Source organism: Carassius gibelio, chromosome A5 (assembly GCF_023724105.1).
Source record: "Carassius gibelio isolate Cgi1373 ecotype wild population from Czech Republic chromosome A5, carGib1.2-hapl.c, whole genome shotgun sequence".
Classification (NCBI taxonomy): domain Eukaryota; kingdom Metazoa; phylum Chordata; class Actinopteri; order Cypriniformes; family Cyprinidae; genus Carassius; species Carassius gibelio.
In genome coordinates, this window is record NC_068375.1 from 20,723,181 (window position 1) to 20,744,481 (window position 21,301).

Genomic DNA, 21,301 nt, shown 5'->3' on the forward strand with positions numbered 1-21,301 from the left:
GCTCTTCTAAAGTGAAAATATAATTTGTAGTGTTTTTGGTTTGTGTTCTTAAATGCAAAGATGTGTTTTCTATTGAAGACCTTACAAGGAAATGGTATCCGAGAAAACTACAGGAAATACATAACACAAATGTTCTGAAATTCACTAGAAATTTCCTGATTATTATTGCCTGACCCGTGCTGATACATGTCACATGAGTTGCCACATCACCAGACTGAACTCAGAAGAGTGTTTGTTCAGATCCAAAGCTTGCGTACCTTGAACTTTCAGGAGTGTTCGTGTGTGTATCACTGGAAATGTGCAATATCTTCCTGCCTGTAATTTAATCTGTATTTCACACCAGACAATACAAAAACAGGATTTCAAGAAATAAGCTGTTATGATAATCAATGATGGAAGTGTTATGACATCACAAAAAAGGTTTCATATAAAACATCTAACCAGTTAAGTCACATATTGGAATTCAGTAAGAACCCATGCTTATTATTATCATTACTATAACAACACACTGGCCCCCATTAAAGTAATGTGACTTATGTTCAGGCTATCTGTATAATGTATACATATTTATATTTATCCAATACAGTTTAGCCTGTTTTCTTCTCTGATATTTTCCTGGACTTTGTCTAGGCTTGTGTTGCAACAGCTGATCGGGTGGCTCAAGATGACGCTGCTGTGCTGAAGCACGTGACCCAGCCAGTCAACAGAGCTTGTTCTGTTTTGCAAGCAAAAGTATGTGATGTTCTACAGGAGAGCATTGCTAAGCAGTTTAATCCAGTTAGGTCGAAGACGACAAACAACTGGTTTACCTCATACAAAGTTAGATGTGCTAAACGAATGGCGTACATAACTAAAGACGAAAGGTAGGCTATATGTAACCTTCTTTTCACTGTGTCGTGCACATTGTTGCGGACCAAAAGAGTGATCGAAAAAAAATTGGACATTAAACAAAAAGTATCCTACACGGGCGTTTATCTTTCTGCCCAAAAAAAAAACCCCACAGTCACTTATGTAATTATATTTACCACTTATATTACAATATTGATTGCATACACTGGTAATTACACTAGCCAAAGAGTTAGAGGTCGTCTCCTCATGTAAACAGTTCTTTCCAGGGAGCGTGATGGTCTCGTGAAACACACCGGAGGATGCCACTGTGGCGCGGTGCGGTTTGAGGTGTGGAGCTCTCCGCATTTACACGTGTTCAACTGCAAGTAAGAGCTATCATCTGGGTCATTCGACGAAATGGGTGTAATTTCATGATGAAAAGCCTTAAATCATTCTATTAGGCAAAGAACTTCTTTAAATGTTACTTACTCCAATTGTTGCCGCACGGCACTATAGTAAAACTACTGATATTTCTACAAATATTAATTTATATAAAATAATGAGTAGTTTACAAAATCATCTATTTAAAATAGTTCCTCAAGGACAGATGTAGCACAAGAACAAAAAATAAAGTGATAAAAAATGAATGATGATGTCACGATTATCATGATTGTCAGGTTTATTTGTGAAATTGGGCATCAGAGCTATTAGCAAGCTTGAGAAAAATGCCTTTGTGATAAAACAGCACAAGTTTGTATCAGTTTTTCAATGTTAAAGTCATTGTTTTCAGTTTTCACAATGTAACCCACCCTTCTGATTATTTCGCTTTCTGTTGTGTGTCTCAGTTGCAGTATTTGTACAAAGAAACAAAATCGCCACTTCATTGTGCCAAAATCCCAGTTCACCTTGCTGCAGGTATGTGATTTTTTTCAAAGCATGTATTGGAGGCTGGATGTTTGGTGTAGATGACTGTAAAATACATTTGTTCAGAATGCAGATAATCCTAAATCATACGATCATCATTTTTTATAGGGCTCAGACAACATAACCACATACACATTTAACACACACCTGGCCAAGCACACATTCTGCAAAACGTGTGGCGTCCAGAGTTTCTACACTCCACGTTCCAACCCTGATGGGTTTGGTGAGTTAAACAGAAAGTGGACCACCTTTGGGATGTTTCATTTTATTCTTACAGCCATTTTTTACTTACTGACTGAAATAGTTTATAGACACAGTACCTTGCTTTATTTTAAATTATAGGATATTTCTGTGAAAGAGTTATTTGTTATTTGTGTGTCTTTTTACAAGTTACAAATCTGCCACGTGTTTACAGGTGTGGCACCTCATTGTTTGGACCCTGGAACAGTGAGCAGTGTCACTGTGGAAGATTTCTGTGGGCAGAACTGGGAAGAAAGTATGCAGAAGCATCAAACTATAAGAAGTATGTCAAAACCAACAACTGACACATAACTCACTTTTTCCATTGGCCAATGAAGCTCTAAGATTAAATTGTACTCTTCTGCTTCTGAAGGCATTTTTACCAATATATTAGTGACAACATGAATAGACCTTGAGGTTTTGTAGCTTTTGTTTATTACCTTTGAGGCCTCCTACTGTATATGCTAGTGTACTCCTAATTGTTAACAAAATTCACTTTTGTGGATATATACATTTATAATAAAACTGTAGGGATTTTAAGATGAAGAAGGGATGATATCTTTGGTATGTACTACCTCGACTACCTAATGTATCAACCAAGCATATCATCTGAAGAAATGTAAGCAAAATTTAATTGAAAATTGAACAGACGTTTGAAAGTATGTTGTTGATCGATATAATACCCATGTTTGAATTGTGTTAATGTCTGTTTGTATTGAGGATGTCAGGTATAAGGAAAACTAATAAAAATTAAAATATCAAGAGAAAAAATAAAAAGAATGAAAGAAATGTTTCTTTCTCTTTATTAAATTAATTTCCAAAATATTTATTGCATTCTTCTACACTGGCATATATTTATAGTAATCAGAATTACAAGAGTTACAGTTTTGCTCAAAGAAGTCAGAAATACATGTCAGTTTTGAAACCATATTGAATCATAAGATTTGGTACAGTACTTATGGATCCATCTGGAACAGTGTGTCAACTCTACTTTAAGTCCAAATAACAACAGTAACAACAAATGTAGACAATATACAGAATCTTATTTTGTCCTCCATCCCCTGCATACTCAAAGGCACAATCTGTGTTTTGGATTCAGCTACTTTTCTAAAGCGCTCACCTCCCTTAAACCTAAAACCTATTTCAGAATATTGAAATGTTTGGGATAAAGTCTGCAAGGTTCATTATGCTAGCAGCTCTCCATTAGTGTCTGCAGGTTGGATATGTTGGCTAAAACGTATTGATATAGCTTACAGTACTTTAATGACAGCATATTTGGAAATAACTTACATTAGGAAATGAGAAACATGAAGTAAACCTTTACTTAAAAACTTCAGTGCATAATTTGGGCCTACATGGACAGGAACAGTGCCCAAGACTAATCTAATAAATCTTCACATTCTTTGTTTCCACGGTGATGGCTTGGAATGTGTTTACAAACATGTAGCGTGAGAAAAGTATGTAGAGCCGGCGGAACCACAGCAGCTGAGAACGATGACAGAGCATGGCTCTCTGAGGAAGGAAGAGCAGAGAGACATCAGCAATGACATGGAGCGATTACTGTCAGCTGATCTATCTATCTATCACACACACACACACACACACACACACACACACACACACACACACACATATATATATATATACATATATATGACTTTTACATGACTTATTTGAATATTTGACTTATGACATTTGGTAGATGACCTGACCAAAGATGACAAACGAACACACAAGAGGGCTGAACATGCTCTCATCTGCACGCTACTGTAAGGAGCCAGACTGATAGTGCCAGTTTAGGCTTCAGTAGGTCAGACAGGGGAACTGCATCATTCAGAGACCTCTCAGCAGGATTAGTTAGTGCACACAGTAAATGTTCAAAGTACTAATGTGTTAGTCAGCAATATAGCCTTTGTTTTTGTCAAGGAGCTTTTCAGTTATGCATTTAAGTTATCGTTGTTCTGTATTCATATTCTGCCATTCAGTGTCCGGCCTGGGAACACATCTGAAAACAGCTGGACTGTAAAAACTGAGACAATTGTAATGTTTGGAAATCATAAATGAACATTAAGTGTAATCAGAGCTTAAGCTCTTTGTTTAAACACAACTGATGACACACCTTGGCACGTTTATACTCCTCGCGTCCAATAAGGCAGCAGAAATCAGAGGGGAGGAGCCAGCTGACCGGCAGCTCCAGGACTGACAAGTACTTTCTAAGCAAGCTGATGGAGTGAAGAGAGAAGATCTGACAGCCTGTGGGGACAGACACATGGAGAAAAAGTTTAAGGTTAATGCAGGTTTTCCATGTCTTTCATCAATGAATTGTTGGACTTTTGTAAGGCTTCTACTGCCTTATCTTATTATTATAATTAAATAGATTAATTATTTTACAGAAATTGTATTCACAATAAGCAGTTTCAAATTTTTTCTTGCTACATACTACAATGGGTTTTTACCAAATAAATTTGAAAAAAATATTCTGTAATATAATGATTAGGAAAAATACAAATAGGTTGACTTCCACCCATTTGTTTCCTCTTTTTTAAATTACTGTTTTAACAAAATCTACAGTACTGTAATGAATTCTGTAAGGATGCATTAAATTGATCAAAAGTGACAGTAAAGACATTTAGAATGTTACAAAAGATTCCTATTTCAAACTTTCTATTCATCAAAGCATATTGAAAACACGGTTTTATTATATTAACTGTTTTCAACAATGATAATGTTTCTTGAGAACCAGATAAGCATATTTATAATGATTTCTGAAGGATCTCGTGATGACTATGTTTAAATAAAGTTATTTTTAATTTTATTAATATATCACAGTATTATAGTTTCACATAATGCAGGCTCAGGGAGTGTAAGAGATTTCTTTCAAAAACATAAAAAATCACACAGGCCTCAACTTTTAAATGGTAGTGTATAAAGGGCATTAACAATCTACTTCTAGGTAAATCAGGGAAATCTCCTAATGCTGAGAGTTAATGACAGAGTCATCAGAAAGGAGATCCGGCTGATTAAAGAAACACTAGGGTCTAGAGGCTGAGCGAGTATCTGTTATGTAAAATAAGATCTATCCAGCAGCAGGTGGAAATCACTGGATTAACAGGACTAACCATGTCCTCAGTACGAGTGGACTGATTCTGAGAGAGAAATTCAGCTGGAAATTAGTTAGTAGTCAGAAAGAACACTGCCCACTTAAGAAAAAAGGAAAAGAAAAGGACACTGCCCACTGAATCCCCCTTTGAAAACGTTTGAATCATTAGCCCACTGAGCAGAACACTTCTTCATGTGAAAGCATATCGACCCCTAGCAGTCAGAGTCCTGAACTGACCATTTCATTTGCATCAGTTCTGATAGTCTCTAATCTATCAGACTCAATGGAGACACAGCAGAACTGTGATCCCAGTCCCAGACGTTTCCCTGCTTCCCTGGGGATAAGAGAGGATAGGTCTAGCTCAGGGGTCGATCCTGAGAAACTGGAAGTATACTGGAAGTGTTTTCCAGAGTGCACTTAATAAAGTGTACCAGTGGGTGGAGGACTTTGCCTAGAAAACATATTAGCAGTCTCCAATGAGAGAAACTGTCTGGTCTTACACTACTGATGATTAATAATTAAGATAATAGGTAACATAATCTAAATAGACTCACCTTGAGGTAGTCTACCAGCAGAAGCTAGATGCCTGTTGTCAGAAGGAGAAAAAGACAAATATGATTCATGTAGCATACCAAAGTCATAAGCACATATGCTCTAAAAACATTATCTTAATGAGAATTTTGTGTTTCCTTAAAACAAAATACATGAACCTGATAAGCAAAAAATGTGAAATATCAATACTTCTTCAGATAATGCATCTTGAAAAAATGTGTATTTTGACTTGTGGTACTACCAGAATTTTAATAGTTTTTGTTGTTGTTGTTGTTTTGTTCTCTAGCATTTGCAAATTCATTTCTTTACATTTTTTTGTGGTGTATCCAGTTAATAATACATTTTTAAATATATATTTTTAAGAGATGATAACAAAATTTAGAACCAAAGATTAACTTGTGAAATGTTTCTCGCAACAAAGATGTTAAAACAAAATGTTCAAATTATTAAATATTAGGTTAGGTAAATTTGACATTTAACTCTCAAAATTGCTGTGGAATCCATAGCAACCCCCCGGGGGTCCCCACACCTCAGACTGAAAACCCTTGGTAAATTGTATTATGCACATGATAACTGACTTAACCAAGATACATTTATTTTCAGCCTTTGTTCTTCCATTACAAATACACTGTTCACTCAGCATACCTAAAGTATTGGCACACCTGACCTTTACACTAACAGGCACTTTAATTACAATGTATTCATAGACATGATTTAATTAATACCTAGACCTTAACATGGACAGTTCTATACTACTTTACGGTTACAACAGCTTTTCCTCTTCTGGGAAAGTTTTCTGTGTGAATTTTTGCCTATTAATCCAGCAGAGCATTTGTGAGGTCAGACACAGATGCTGTACAAGAAGGCCTGGCTTGCGATCTCTGTTTCAGTTCATTCCAAAGGTGTTTGATAGGTTGAAGTCAGGGCTCTGTCCGGGCCAGTCAAGTTCTTCCACACAAAACTCATCCAACCCTGGACCTCGCTCTATGCACTTGGTCACAGTTATGGTGGAACAGAAAATAAGCCTTACCACAAAGTTGGAAGTACAGCATTGTCCAGAATGTCTTGGTATGCTGAAGCATTAACATTTCTGAATACTGAAAATGATTTTTCTTCAGTCTTCTGAAGCATCTCTCTCTCTCTCTCTCTCTCTCTCTCCCATTATTCTGTGTCTTTGTCTTAAGGACACACACACTTCCTGAGGTCTGGGTTTTTCTCCGATTAGAGTGAGCTCTAAATCCATATACAGTTCCTGGAACGGTCTGTCATGGCCTGGCTCTCTCAATCACACCACCTGTGTTGGCCCAGAGCTCAGCCTGAGACGAGCCAGTCCCAGCGCCAACTTCACTACTGCTTCCTCTCTCTCTCGTTCTCACACAGACAAATAAATTCATCTACAACAGCACAGAAGAGACAGACGTCTGAAAAGATTGGCTCTGTTTCTTATAACCAAACATTGCTCAACACCTAAACGCTGTTTGTTCCGACTGTTTTAGTGCGAGCCTTCATGCAAGTCATTGCCTCACACCAGCAGACAGCTTTATCTCCTGTCGTCTGGATGCCTCCATCACCCGTATTCATGATTTAAACTTTGATACCCTAGTGCAGAAGAAAGGATTAGGGTTCATACAGTGTGAAGGTATCAGGCAAAGTCCTGCTTCATGCTGATTTTTTACAACAAGCTGTCTGATCCAAGACCGGTGATCTGGTTTTCCTCTTCTTCTGAACTGCTTCAGTGTTTTGCTGCTCTGCTGGAATGTGTAGTGTGTAAGTGCATATGTTTGCATACCCCTTTTGTAGTCTATAATCCATAAACCCCTCACAATTTATACATAGATAAGAGATATAAATGTTTTTTTTTTTTTTTTTTTACAATGAATACTGCGCTTTAGAAGCCAGACCTTTCCAAGAAGACAAAATAACAACAATTTGTGGATCATACACTACTGTTCAAAAGTTTGGGATCAATTACTTCTTCATGTTTTTTTGAAAGAAGTATTACCCATTTCATCTGGACCCACTCTTATAGAAATAACAATATTAGGCTGTTTCCTGTTTGAAACTGAAACAAGACGCATCAAACTGCTGGCCCAATGTCAGTCTCTGTTCTTGCTGAAGCTAATGTAACTGTTGCTTTATGTAGGGGAATTTTTAGAATTTAGTGACTAATTGTTTTACTTTGCAATTCTACTTTGATTAATTGCTAACATCCTGTTGTTGTTGTGGAGTTCATTCTTGCATTATGGCATCAGCACAAGGTTACCTGAGGGTCTTGTAAATGGCAATATGATTGGCATGTCCACTCACACCTCTGCCATCAAATGTCAGTACCTACGGAAACACAGCATAAAACAGAGAATGATAAATGCAACAGTTAGTTTACATTTGTTAATGCACAATACTTTAACCTCGCTACTAGCTTGGGGTGAATAAGCTTTTTTGAAAGAAATTAATACTTTTGTTCAGCAAGGATGCATTAAAGTTCAAGGGTGACTGTAAATAAATTTATATTTAAAATAATGTTGCTCTGTTGAACTTTTGATTAAACATGTTTTCAACAAAAATATTAAGTAGCACTGTTTTTAACACTGATAATAATTAGAATATAGAATAAGTTGCCTTTTAAATATATTAAAATAGAAAAATGTTGCTTTAATTGCATTTTTTATCAAATAACTGCAGCCTTGGTGTATATAACGGTAGTATATATTACTAAATTGTAATATTTCAAGGTCAGTGACAATGTTCTCCCAAGTGCTATGCTAGTTCTGCAATAAAGTGGAAAGATCAGGTGGAACTATTCTGTCGCATCCCACAGAACAGATTCTAGTATGCAAGAACTCAAACTTGCATTCTTTCCTCATACTGAAGAACAGGGGTGAAAGGGTAAAGGCAAGATGAAAAAAAAACAAGAAAAAGAAAAGAAACTTGAAAATAAGATGAAAAAGGAAAGCCAAAGAAAAGCAGTAATTTGAAGACTCAGCAGTGGACTTGGTGGGAGTTGTTGCCAGAGCTGTGAGGAAACATTTCTATCTGTGTATCATCTGCTGTGTCACCAGACGAGGTCTTTGGGAACGGCTGCTGCACATAGCTTGAGAGTGCCAAGGGTGGAGGAAAATATGGTTGACAAAATAATAGATTGTGGCAGGGATGTAGATTGTTGCCAAACACGAGACGGGTGAGTCAGCTTTCAAAAAAGACTACTGGCATGAGCGAGAGGGAGGAGGAATCCAAATACTGTGAACCTCAGAGAGAGAGAGTATAAATATGTTTACATGCATGGTTATAATCGAGCTACAGCTAAATTTTACAAAGTGTCAGTCTGTCCAAATTAGACAAGACACAGTGTGAAATTTAAGATTTAAAGGATAAAATCTTTCAGAGTATGCATACAACATCAAGGCCAGTTGTAGTTTTACATCTAAGTCTGTTAGTTTCACTTCACATAAACAAAATTCAAACCGGAGTGCATGACAGCGTTTACATTACCTTTTAAAATGATAAATCATTGCTTCAGTCCGACTGAAATCTAACTTTAAAGTGCATGCAAACATACTTACTGACATTTGCCTGTGAGAAGAACACAAGATTAACGAGTCTGCACACACATTTACATTTATGTAAAGCATAAGGAGTCAAAGACGTATTGAGTCCGGATCAAAATCTGGTACAAACAGCAGTAATGCACATCTGTTTAAACCAGACAAGGCTATTTGTGTAATAGTGCCCTACCCACAATCCTCTGCTCTTTGTGAGAGAGGGAAAGAGGGCAAGATGGCCACCACTCTTTTCCCACAAGTCAAATTGGAGTGTAATGCTATAGCTCAACGTCAGTATTTCCATCCCCACAGCCACTTCGGCTTAAATCAAACATGAAATTAAGGAACCGTATGCAGATCCGCTGGATTCAGCCGGTATTAGTGAGTGTGCGGTCTAAAGTCAGACTGGTGTGTTGGCGTAGCTGGGAGGCTGGCAGAAAAGATTTCAGCTGATGCTTGCATGTACACTTATGATAGACAATGGAGGTAAACCAAGACATGTCGCAAGAACGTTGTTTTGTTTTCTGGCTTGTTTATGCTAGTCCTCTGTGCTTGGAGTTCTTTGGGAATTTCATGGCATGCGGGCTGAGAAAGAAAACATTCAACAGTACACGTGAGAAAGAGAGGGGAGGTGCATATTTGTTCAAATCTTGATTTGTATTTTCTTTTCTGGAAGTCTTTAGTGTTAGCTGATAGATATCTCTGCATTGGCTGGCCAGCAGTGACCCTGGGGAACTTTATGTGTCTGCTTCAGCCGAGTGCAGCGGTATTATGGGATATTACAGCATGTGTAATTAGGGCTAAATACAGGGGGCCAATGAAAAGCTTATTTATAAGCAACCTCAAGAGAAAAACTCAAGCAATCAGATAGGAAAGTTAGCACAGTGAAAAGCTGGAGAAAATACTCAGACCAGTGGTTTCAACCTCTTTGACTCATTGTCCAACACATTTTTCTAAGCCCACCACAATAAAGTAAGGATGTGACTAGATCTCGTGGTACGAGAATGTCTCGCGAGAATGTAACGATATCCTCGCAAAACAATTTGCTGTTTACATTAGAGCTGCACAATTAATCGTTTAAAGATCGCTATCTCTATTCAAACACACACGCAATCTTATTCCTGAAAGACAACGAATCGGCTATGTCTATTACAACTGTTTCACATCGCGAGTGTCAGTGGAGTGTGAGGATAAGTGTCTTGTCACACCCCTACAACAAATGTATTAATATAAAGATATTTCTGCTATAATTATGACAAGGCCGCTTGTTTTAATAGTTTTTATAAACAGAAACTGGGAAACAAACAGAAACAATAGTTATTTAGTGGTAAGAAAAAATAAAATATATAAGTTTCTTAACATTTTAAGCAAGTTCGATTATTTTATCTATAATATATATTTACCTATAATATAATTAAATATATTTGTATTAAAAAAAATACTTTGAGAACTACTAAACAAGTTGAGAACCACTGGCTTAAATGGCCTTTCATTGAGATCTGACTAAACCTCCATCTGATCCAGGGGCAGCTTTTAATGCTGAAGTAAAAACCTTATTTTAACACTATTATTTGGAGAAGTCTAAAAATTAGACAGATTATTGTATGTTTATTTATCTTTTGGTGTGTGCTAAAGTTCATCAGCAACCTTGTGTTCCCTTATTGGTCTCTTTTTTTGTCTAAGTGCAGATTCATTCTCAATACACTATTAATAATAACCAAACAAAATATTTTAGATATCATCTGGGAACATTCTACGAGAAAGCATAGACTTGTTTCCAGTTTCTTTAGAATGTTTAGTGTACATCTTCACAACATGTCAAACTGCTCTGACGTGTTCTAGGGGGATTTCAGGAGGTTTAAATCATACACATATATATAGTCTTTTGGATAAGGTGGTCTTGAGCGGATAAGACTCTAGAAGTTTCCTACCACACTTATGCTGTAGTTTCGGATGTGTTTGAGGATAAGAGAGGAGATCAGTGCAGTGCTCCACTGGACCGCTGGGTCATCTGGAAGCTCTCTGCATGAATAAAAGGAGAAAAACATTATATGGAGATTTCACACAATTTTGTCATGTAAGGAACTAGATTTGTACAATTTTGTGCGCATATATGGCCATCGTTTCTGTTTCTTCTGTTAAGTAAAAAACAAAAAAGTTATTGTGCTGTGACGTGAAGAATAAATGTACACTTGCAAATTGAAAGCTGAACTTGTGAGATATAAAGTGACTGCTAAATAAAATAAAGATAAAGTCATAATTACAAAAATTTCTAGTGAAAAACAGGCTCTCTCTATCAACGCCCATAAATTTTGTTATCTGGGTGGAAACTGTATGTCAGAATGCTTAGAAAACGCCACATCATTTGAAGTATCATCCATGTCTTTGGCACAAATGGTGCCGGCCAAATTACTCACCAAAGTTTAATCCTAAGGGTTACAGGTGTGCTTACCATAAGTTCACTATAATTCCCCACCATTAGTATGAGCAATGGTAATAGTGACTTCTGACAATACAACTAATGAGTAGCATTATATAAAATACTAAAGACAAATAATGGAAGAGGTTTGTATATTCACTGCACTGTCCATGTTATATGTGTAATTTTGTTCTGGACTGGGCAAAAAGCATTTATGTGCCAACACACACACATTTGCCACAAAACAGCGAGGTCCTGGAAGGGCAGGTTTTGGCCTGAGGGCTACAGCGGTGAGCGAGAGCCTCTCTGTCTGATTTACTGGCACAGTCTCACTACCGCTCAGCTGGAATGCATCCCACAGTCCTCTCTGAAGTCTGGGATCAAAGGTCACCCGGGCTTTTCCCTCTCATTCATCTGTAACTACAGCTCAGGGAAAACAAGGGCCATGCATTAGTCTCTCTCTCTCTCATTCTCTTTCACACACACACAACTTTCACTAGAACACCACACATAGTTGCTGTGTAATGGATTCTGACTGGCAGGAGGGCAAACAAAACTGCTGGAGGACTCTGTATCTACACTGATTCAGTGGTCAGATATTGGATATGGCAGGACACAGAGGGCTGTGATTGGCTGAAATTTTTTGGCTGGCATCGCATACCATTTGGCACTGAATGTGTTAAAGACAGCCGTCAGCAAAACCCCAGCTCAAGGTCACGAGGTAAGATGAGAAGGGGGGAGTGAATGTCAGACTGAGGCAGAGACAGATAAAAAGACAGAGAGAAACAGAGTGAGTTGAATTGAGGCCACCTTGCTCTCTCCTCTCCTCTCCTCTCCTCTCCTCTCCTCTCCTCTCCTCTCCTCTCCACTACTCTCCTCTCCTCTCCTCTCCTCTCCTCTCCTCTACTCTCCTCTCCTCTCCTCTCCTCTCCTCTCCTCTCCTCTACTCTACTCTACTCTACTCTACTCTCCTCTCCTCTCCTCTCCTCTCCTCTCCTCTCCTCTCCTCTCCTCTCCTCTACTCTACTCTACTCTACTCTACTCTACTCTACTCTACTCTACTCTACTCTACTCTACTCTACTCTACTCTACTCTACTCTACTCTACTCTACTCTCCTCTCCTCTCCTCTACTCTACTCTACTCTACTCTACTCTACTCTACTCTACTCTCCTCTCCTCTCTTCTCCTCTCCTCTCCACTACTCTCCTCTCCTCTCCTCTCCTCTCCTCTCTTCTCCTCTCCTCTCCTCACAATGGGGCTTGACAGTTGTTTCTGTTCCTTTGTGATGGATCTCCACACAAATTAAATGCTGGACAGGGTCATGGGGTCAACACTATCAGAAGCGGGGTGGGTATGAGGTGATATGCTGGCTATTGAAAGGGGGTGACTAGGCAATTACGGGTGTAGTAGCAGTTAGGATATGACAGACGAGACTATGGACAGATCTGCTGTGCAAAGAGACTGAGATGATTCTATGAAAAAGATATTAATGCAAAGATGTCTTTCTATGTGCTTATCTTACACAATTTATAGAAAACGTTGAGTTTCTCCATACACTGTCATGAATTCATGTCTTATGATGTATTCTGCAGCACAGCCGAAGCATAATTAAAACAGTATAAAAAGTATAATTATTAGCTTGTAGGTCAGCATAGTTTTTATATTGCTCAAACATTAGAGTTTGTTCTTATAGTCTTAAACCTTTTAGCATTAATTTCTGGCAATGCATTCACCCTAAACCTCACAAATGTACAGACATTCCATTTTTTGTTTTGCGGACACACTCAGCTTTAATTCTGGCTTCTATTTTATTTAAAACGTATTTATCCAAGATACTTTTCAAAACTTCACATTCTATTTTTAAAGGAAAAAAGACTAGTCCATACAGCTTTGATACGACAAGAGGACTAGTAAATGTGACAGACTTGTAGAGAGAGAAAATAGAAAGAGAAAATAATATTAAAATCAATAAATAAAGAAAAAAGACACATGATCAATCTGACCTTTTTTGAGGATGGATCAAGACAGAATGTTGGCCTCACTATAGCAACAGTGTCAAATGCCCCATAGTAACCTCTTCTTTCCCTCCCTCCCTCCTCTCTTTCTTTTGCTCGCTTGCCGCATGTGAATGTGTAATTGCTTGCAGGCATCTGAATGCAGCAGATGAACTTTAGCCTACTGAGGAGGCGGTGTGTGTGTGCGTGTGTTTTGTTTTGACTGGTCATGTGGGGCCCCGGCTGCCTTTCCGTTACAAGGCCCGGTGCATACTGGGAAAAGCTGACTGGTGAACAAAAGTTAACCCTTCTGGCACAAATAAGTTCTGACTGAAATGAACACAGGTTCACAGTAGTATTTGCAAGGATTATATGGAGTACACTCACTGGCCACTTTATTTACAATGCTCAATTGGTACTAAGGGGCCCAAAGTGTGCCAAGAAAATATCTCCCACACTATTACACCACCATTACAGCCTGAACCGCTGAGACATGGCAGGATGGCTCCATGCTTTCATGTTCTTCAAATTCTGACCCTACCATCTGAATGCAGCAGAAATCGAGACTCTTCAGACCAGGCAATGTTTTTCATCATCTTTTGTCCAATTTTGGTGAGCCTGTGTAAATTGTAGGCTCTGTTTCCTGTTCTTAGCTGACAGGAGCAGCACCCCGTGTGCTCTTCTGCTTCAGGCTTCGACGTGTTGTGCGTTCAGAGATGCTCTTCTGCATACCTTGGTTGTAACGAGTGGTTATTTGAGTTACTGTTGTCATCTCTAACCAGTCTGCCCATTCTCCTCTGACCTCGGACATCAACAAGGCATTTTCATCCTGCTGCTCACTGGATATTTTCTCTTTTTTTTGGACCATTCTCTGTAAACCCTAGAGATGGTCGTGCATGTAAATCCCAGCAGATCAGCAGTTTTTGAAATACTCAGACCAGTCTATCTGGCACCAACAACCATTCCATATGAGATAAATAATCAAATTTATGAGTGAAAAAGTCATAATTTCATAAAGAACACAAGACACAGAAACTTCTTGTCAGCGCTTCCCCAGCGTCAACTTTTTTAATAACATAGTTTGTGACTGAAAAGCCACAAGACATTTCTCAGTAGTAAGGTGGTGGTAACGTCACTTTTTTTTGACACTGTTGAGAGACTGCTTGGCTGCATTAAAACCCTGTGTGCATTAAGTCATAAAATGTAATAATTAAATGGGATGTTAACAATTTTTACATATGTAATTTCCACTTTTATATCTGTTTTTAATTTTCTTTACTATTTACTAAATAATTATGACTTAGTATATATTGATTTAATATGTTTTATCATATAATTCAACTTTTTTCAAAATTATGAATACTTTATTACCATTAGCATGATTTATTTCTTATATTTATCTGTACTATATTAAATTAGTAGTAGTAATTTTCTTTAAATTCACATTTAATTATTGAATTATTAAATTTTAATTTGAAATAAAATGAGAACAAATATTTGCTGTTGAAAACAGTTCAACCTTCAGACAGCCTGAGCCTCTGTGGAAATCCAAGAACTCTTTCTTGAGAAACGGTAATTATATTTGCCCAGTTCAAGGAAAACATGAAGGATAACCTTACAAAAACGAACCTATAACACCCATGTAAAACTCTCAACAGATGATAGAGAACTGTCAGAGGAAGTAAAAAGGAGGACAGGCACTCAACCTGATGTCGCAGTGCCGGGCAGGAGGACTGTGTGGTCTGTGCTCAGACAAACAGAGATAGTACATCTGTCTGCCTCATTGAAAAATACAGAAAAAGAGAGAGAAGTAAGTAAGTTCAGTGAAGTGTGTTCAGATGTGCTCGTTACAAAAACACTCCCATGATGCTTTGCCTTGTTCAGAGTATTGACGGTCAGTGCAGCTGTGTGCTGAAGGGAGCGAATCAGCTCTGAGAAGAGGGTCACATGACCCATTCAGAGCCCACAAGAACACACTCTGAGATGGCACAAGTTAAAATACTTAAAGTAAATTTAAATAACTTTACAATAAGTGTAAAATGAAATGGATATCACACACACTCACATATGCTGTGCAATGCATGTCATAATTCAATGAATCAAAAACAAAACTTCAAATTGCCAGCAAACAAGTCTATGCAGATAATTTAATAAGAGATGATAACCACAAGTTCATGAGCTTTTTCACGTTCTCACGCCACATAAACCGTACACACGTCAGATGCTTCTGTATACGTAATAAATGTCTTTGCAGAAACAAGCTTGTGTTGTTGCAAGCTGTAAGTCAAGTGGAATAAGACAATATACTGCTAGTATTGCGATAAACTGTGTGGACAGTCAGTTATTCAAATCAGATTCCATCCGGATTTGCACTAAATCGGATTTGGGCTGACAGTCTGAAGAGACTTTTTTGTGTACAGCCGTTACCAGGGAAACCACAATATTTCAGCGCTCCTAAAGCGCCACCTCGTGGAAGAGAATGAATTTGCATTTCCAACAAGCCTTTCTGCCGGTAATGGTCAGATCAATGCAAATATCAACTCAGGTTTTTACGCAACAAACACATAGAGTTGTAAATGAGAAAGAAGTTAATGTGCCTTTTCTAAAAATGGAAACAATTAAGACTATAATATTTATAAGTTTTAAATTGATATATCTCTTTTCATAAAAATGGTCTAAAGGCTGAAATGCTATTAAACCATCAGATCAAGTGTGAAAGGGGAACAGAGTCGCGTGACAGACACAGTGATGATGCTTGTATGCATTTGTAGTAATGTTACACAAGCCGCAATTAAGAAAGCTGACTCCACTTCTCTCACGCACACACAACACAATGCAATACTCTACATGGCTCAAAACTCTGCATTTGAACCGTCAGTAGCAGATACTTTAACTATTAAGAAAGCATACTTAACAGTAGCTGATTCAGAATAAGTGCCAGATTGTCATAGCTAAGTTGGAAATTACCCATTTAAATTTTTTTTTTAAATAGCTTTTACACAGCCAGCCTCGTAGGTTAGGCTTTTAACTATCATCTATAAAATACATTGCACAAATTCGAACATCGGGGTTGTGGTGTTCTGTTGTAAATAAATCTTAACCAACGATTTCTCATTGCATCTACTTTGGGGAAGACCAAATAAAGTGCTTTTGCTTTCGCACAGAAACACACAGCGTCTCAACACTACTGCGGTTACTGAAACCACGCCTTCTTTCTTTGTGTGAACATTTGGTCAGCATTACACAAATATTTCCACATCGTGACGTAGACATGTGGAGGCGTGTTTTAATGAGGCGTTTGAGCCCGGTCTGGATCTGCCTTCTCTTTTAGATAGAATAAATCCTATTGTAGGACACTTTGAGCTTTGTAACTCTACAGATCATATACATGCACAAATAGCTACATAACACACTAAAGAAAAGGAAAAATAGAAATCGCATCATATTACCCCTTTAATACAGTTTTGGTCAATATTAGGTATTTATCAACATTTATATTATTATAATATTAATTATTTGTTTATGCTTATTTCTGCCTGTTACTGAATTACTTTTGTTGGAAAGATGACCCCTTTAAAAACACCCTACTGTTTTGTTTGTACTTTATTCTTGTGACTACAAAGCTGATTTTTCAGCAGCTATACTCCAATCTTGGTAATCATGATCATTCTGAAACAAATCTAATGTTGATTAAGTGCTCAAGAAACAACTAATTCATAAAATGTATTATTATTAAGTGCTGCTTAAATTTTTTTTTTAAATGTTTGATGAATAGAAAGTCCAAAATAACTATTTTTGCAACAATTCTTTTGCAACAAGTCTTTCTTTTGCAACAATTACAGTGTTTGGTGTCACTTTTGATCAAACAGACAGCTTCTTGCATAAAGAAAATGTTTCTTGTGTTAAATTTAGTGCTGTCCATATTAAAAGATTAACAAGGCATTAAAGGAACACTTAAAAAAAAGAAAAAAAAAAAAAAAAAAAAGAAAAAAGGGCTCATTTTCCATCTCACCTAGAATTAAAAAGTTGAGTTTTACCATTTTCAAATTCATTCAGCCGATCTCTGGGTCTGGCGGTAACACTTTTAGCTTAGCTTAGCATAAATCATTGAATCTGATTAGACTGTTAGCATCTCGCTCAAAACTGACTGTGTGTGCCATTGTTCCATTGAGAAAACGAAACTACTTTGTTTTTGCCTTCCAAAAGATCATGTTTATAATATGTTTTATGTTTTTGACTCATCGCTCCGGGCGGGCAAGGCATCAGAATATGTTAATCACAATGCGCTGGATAGCTGGCCAATCACAGCATACCTTGCTTTTCAGACAAATGAGCTTTGTGAAAATTGACGCATTTCAGAAGGTGGGGCATAGAGAAGAAACAATAATGTACAATATGTGGAGAATAAAGTGTTTTTTTAAACCTTAAACCGCATAAACATTTCATTACACCAAATACACAAAATAATGTGATTTTTAGCAGCATCATATGACCCCTTTAACGTTGCATTTACCTCTGGAAAGTTATCCAGTTCATTAAGTAGCTATAAAAATACTATAGGGAGCTATAAATGTATATGTATATGTATAAATTTGTATAAATTTGCCAAGTTTTTATTAAAACGACCATATGTGCAATCGTGTAGTATATAAATGTTTTTATTTGAATGAGATAATTATATCTGAAAATAAATAGCATTGTATTTAATAGCTTTGTTGTTGTTCATTTTAACCTCTAATACCAAATGAAAGGGTTCCCTGTATACTCACCCTTATATCATTACAAACCTGTAAGACCTAAGTTCATCTTCGGAAAACAAAATAAGATATTTTTGATGAAATCTGAGAGCTTTATGACCTTGCATAGACAGCAACACAACTGAAATGTTCAAGGCCCAGAAAGGAAGTAAGGGCTTTGTTAAAATAGTCCATGTGACACCAATGGTTCAACCTTAATTATATAAAGCTACGAGAATAATTTTTGTGCGCAAAGAAAACAAAAATAACAACTTCATTCAAAAATTCTTCTCTTCTGTGTCAGTGTCAGCCATTATTCACAAGAGTGCCATAATGCAGGCGTGTGCATTCCTCTGCTTGTAAACAAGGCACAGCGCATGCACGATCTATGTCAACAGCACCACACACATACGTTGTGTTACTCTCGTGAATGGCGGCTGACACTGACACTGAAGAGAAGAACTGTTGAATGAAGGTGTCATTTTTGTTTTCTTTATGTTCTAAAAATGAACGATGGTCTTTAGGATTTTGAATAACATGAAAGTGGGTAACTAATGACAAAATTAGAATTTTTGGGTGAATTATCCAATTAAGGCCTGGTTCACACGGGACGATTTTAAAATTGTCGGCAGATTTTCCAAACCTGAGAGACCCCACACACGGCGATAAAAAATCACAGGTCTAACAGTTTTGGTCGCTCCGTGTGTGGTGTGCAGCCACACGGCAATATCAACACATCACACACGAACCGATTTGACTCCCGAGCATTCCCAGGTCAGACGGGAAATCTCGCAAAATCCCTCGAGATCAAACGTGACTTCAGAGTAAACAATCATGGCGGACGAAGAGGATGCAGTGGCCATAGTTTGTGCTTTGTTTTTAATGGAAAAAAACATAAGAAAAACAAGAAAAGGCGATGGTCAAAGAGGTGGAGACAACGCGAGCATGGACTATACTTGCTACATCATGATATTTGTTGTTTTATCTCATAGAAATGTTGTTACGTACTACACAGATTAATAACCGTTGAAATAAACGTTCATATATTAGTTTCCATGTACTCTGGTGGACTGCAGTTGTGGATGTAGTTATGCCCATCGACTTTATTTGTATTTGTTATATTATATACGCCGGCTGTTTTGATTTTGTTTCCCGGTACTATCACTGCCTCGTCACCTCGCTTTCTGATTGGCTACACGCCACAGTCCACAGGCTGCATGATTGTTTGTCCTCGGGGGACACCACACACGAGAAGAAATCGGGCAAAATAAATCCAACATGTTGGATATCCCCGATTTGAGATCGGAGCGGTCCCGACATTCTTCCGAGCAGAGGAGAGTGGTCTTAACACACCACACACGGCAGGAATATTTGATCAGATTATTTTACGATAATCGGAGCATCCTAAGATTGTCGGAAGGGCTGAATCGGGGCTAAAATCGGCCCAATTATCCTGCCGTGTGAACCAGCCTTAAGGTAAACAAACTTTCGGTATCAAAAAATATCATTTTGAATAATCGGCTGTAATCTGCATCAGATGAGAAATGTAGTCTCGGTGCACATCTAAGATATACACACACAATATATATATATATATATATATATATATATATATATATATATATATATATATATATATATATATAGTAAGCAACATTTGTTCCAGATAAATCATTCAGCAACATTGCTCTTTGTAAACTTTGTAAATCCAGCGACTAGACTAAGCACTTTGTAAAACAACTTTGTTTCCTGGTGGACTGATAAATTGCACACTTCAGCCAGTTTTTTCCAGTTCTGCATACAATTTACGAGTGAGCAGTCTGTGGCCATGCTGTCTGAGATTAACAATAAAGTCCACAAGGCTTTGTCAGTCTAACTATGTGCACTTTTGTAACCTTTGCCTACTCAGTTGAGTATGTGTGTGTTCAGAACTGTCAGGTCAGTGCTGCCATTAGGTACTGAATTGGATCACTGCACGCACACCAATCCTGATCACTCCACAGCGACCTTTCCTGAACCAGCTCAGCCCCAGATGACCCAGGCCTGGACTCAGACGCGCAAACACACAGACACACACGCACACACAAAAGCTTAAATGTGCACATGAAAGCTGGAGATTACCACAGTCTGCTGAGGTCATGCTATGCAAACGCAAGACCCAGAAGCTCATCTTTGCATGATAACATCTTGCAGTTGTCAGTTAACTATGCTTTGGTTTGAATCTCCAGCCAATTCTGTAACATGCTGTAGATAAAATAGAAAAAACTAATCAGGATGACCTCGAATGGAGTAATTTAAGAGTAAAGTGATCTATGCTGTACCAAAGCTCATTTATTGTCATTTGGGTTTTTGCCAAATGTGAGGTGAAATCAAAGCTTTGTGTGTTTGTGTACGTGCTTGTGAATAACTAGGGGAAAGGATCATAAAGATTAGAGGGTCAGCTCCTGGGTAAAGACTGAGATATGGTGGGAAAGGTGAGCAAGGAAAAGATCAGAAAGGATCAAAGTGTATACATTATGTTAAAAAGTAAAGCTAGGGTGAGCAATAGAGGGGGAGAGATATAGACGCATCGGGCATCATTATGGTCATTAGCTGATTATGGTGGGTGTCTGAGTTTACATGATACTTATGACCTAGTCAGCACACACAAACACTCCCAGGCTTCTCAGAACACACTCTGATTCTGCGTAACGCCCCTAGAGTGGTCTAAAACAAGACGACTTGTCATTGTCCCCATACTTACACAAAGGGTTTGTACGTAAAGCTAAACTTGACAGTCATGCCCAAAGCAGTCGAAACAAGGGTGTATCTCAGTGTCCGATCATGCAACAAACCAGGAAATATTGTCTCATTAAATTTGGGAACGCTTAGATGTCAGCCCAAGTAAAAGTATAATCTCTGAAACAATCAGTCACACACAGACTCAAGGGACAGCTAGCCGGTCCATTATGCTTTAGTTTTTCCATTCT

At 37.8% G+C, this 21,301-nt stretch overlaps 3 protein-coding genes across 3 annotated transcripts in view; 2 read left to right on the forward strand and 1 right to left on the reverse strand.

Moving 5' to 3' along the window:
* The first annotated feature begins 696 nt into the window (after window positions 1-696).
* cenpv (centromere protein V) lies at window positions 697-2,806 on the forward strand. The gene is made up of 5 exons (XM_052592382.1): window positions 697-863; window positions 1,116-1,214; window positions 1,674-1,743; window positions 1,861-1,975; window positions 2,168-2,806. The coding sequence occupies exons 1-5, from the start codon at window positions 838-840 to the stop codon at window positions 2,302-2,304; spliced, it is 447 nt and encodes a 148-aa protein (XP_052448342.1). The 5' UTR covers window positions 697-837; the 3' UTR covers window positions 2,305-2,806.
* The window catches only part of pigl (phosphatidylinositol glycan anchor biosynthesis, class L), a 22,274-nt gene continuing 3,775 nt past the window's right edge, over window positions 2,803-21,301 (reverse strand). Inside the window, exons 3-7 of the mRNA XM_052592381.1 lie at window positions 11,115-11,205; window positions 7,908-7,975; window positions 5,647-5,678; window positions 4,112-4,245; window positions 2,803-3,504 (exon numbers count right to left, since the gene is read on the reverse strand). Coding sequence (XP_052448341.1) covers window positions 3,376-3,504; window positions 4,112-4,245; window positions 5,647-5,678; window positions 7,908-7,975; window positions 11,115-11,205 — 454 coding nt within the window. The 3' untranslated portion in view covers window positions 2,803-3,375. The remainder of the gene's footprint in view (window positions 3,505-4,111; window positions 4,246-5,646; window positions 5,679-7,907; window positions 7,976-11,114; window positions 11,206-21,301) is intronic.
* LOC128001428 (nuclear receptor corepressor 1) overlaps window positions 12,306-21,301 on the forward strand; it is a 106,249-nt gene continuing 97,253 nt past the window's right edge. The window contains exon 1 of the mRNA XM_052592361.1: window positions 12,306-12,323. The gene's annotated coding sequence lies outside the window, so the exon portion shown is untranslated. The remainder of the gene's footprint in view (window positions 12,324-21,301) is intronic.

Bases quoted from the DNA above. Each gene is read 5' to 3' on its own strand.
- cenpv (XM_052592382.1), top strand. From the start codon at position 838: ATGGCGTACATAACTAAAGACGAAAG. The intron at 864-1,115 runs GTAGGCTATATG...AGTTCTTTCCAG, and splicing joins TACATAACTAAAGACGAAAG to GGAGCGTGATGGTCTCGTGA. The intron at 1,215-1,673 runs GTAAGAGCTATC...TGTGTGTCTCAG, and splicing joins TTACACGTGTTCAACTGCAA to TTGCAGTATTTGTACAAAGA.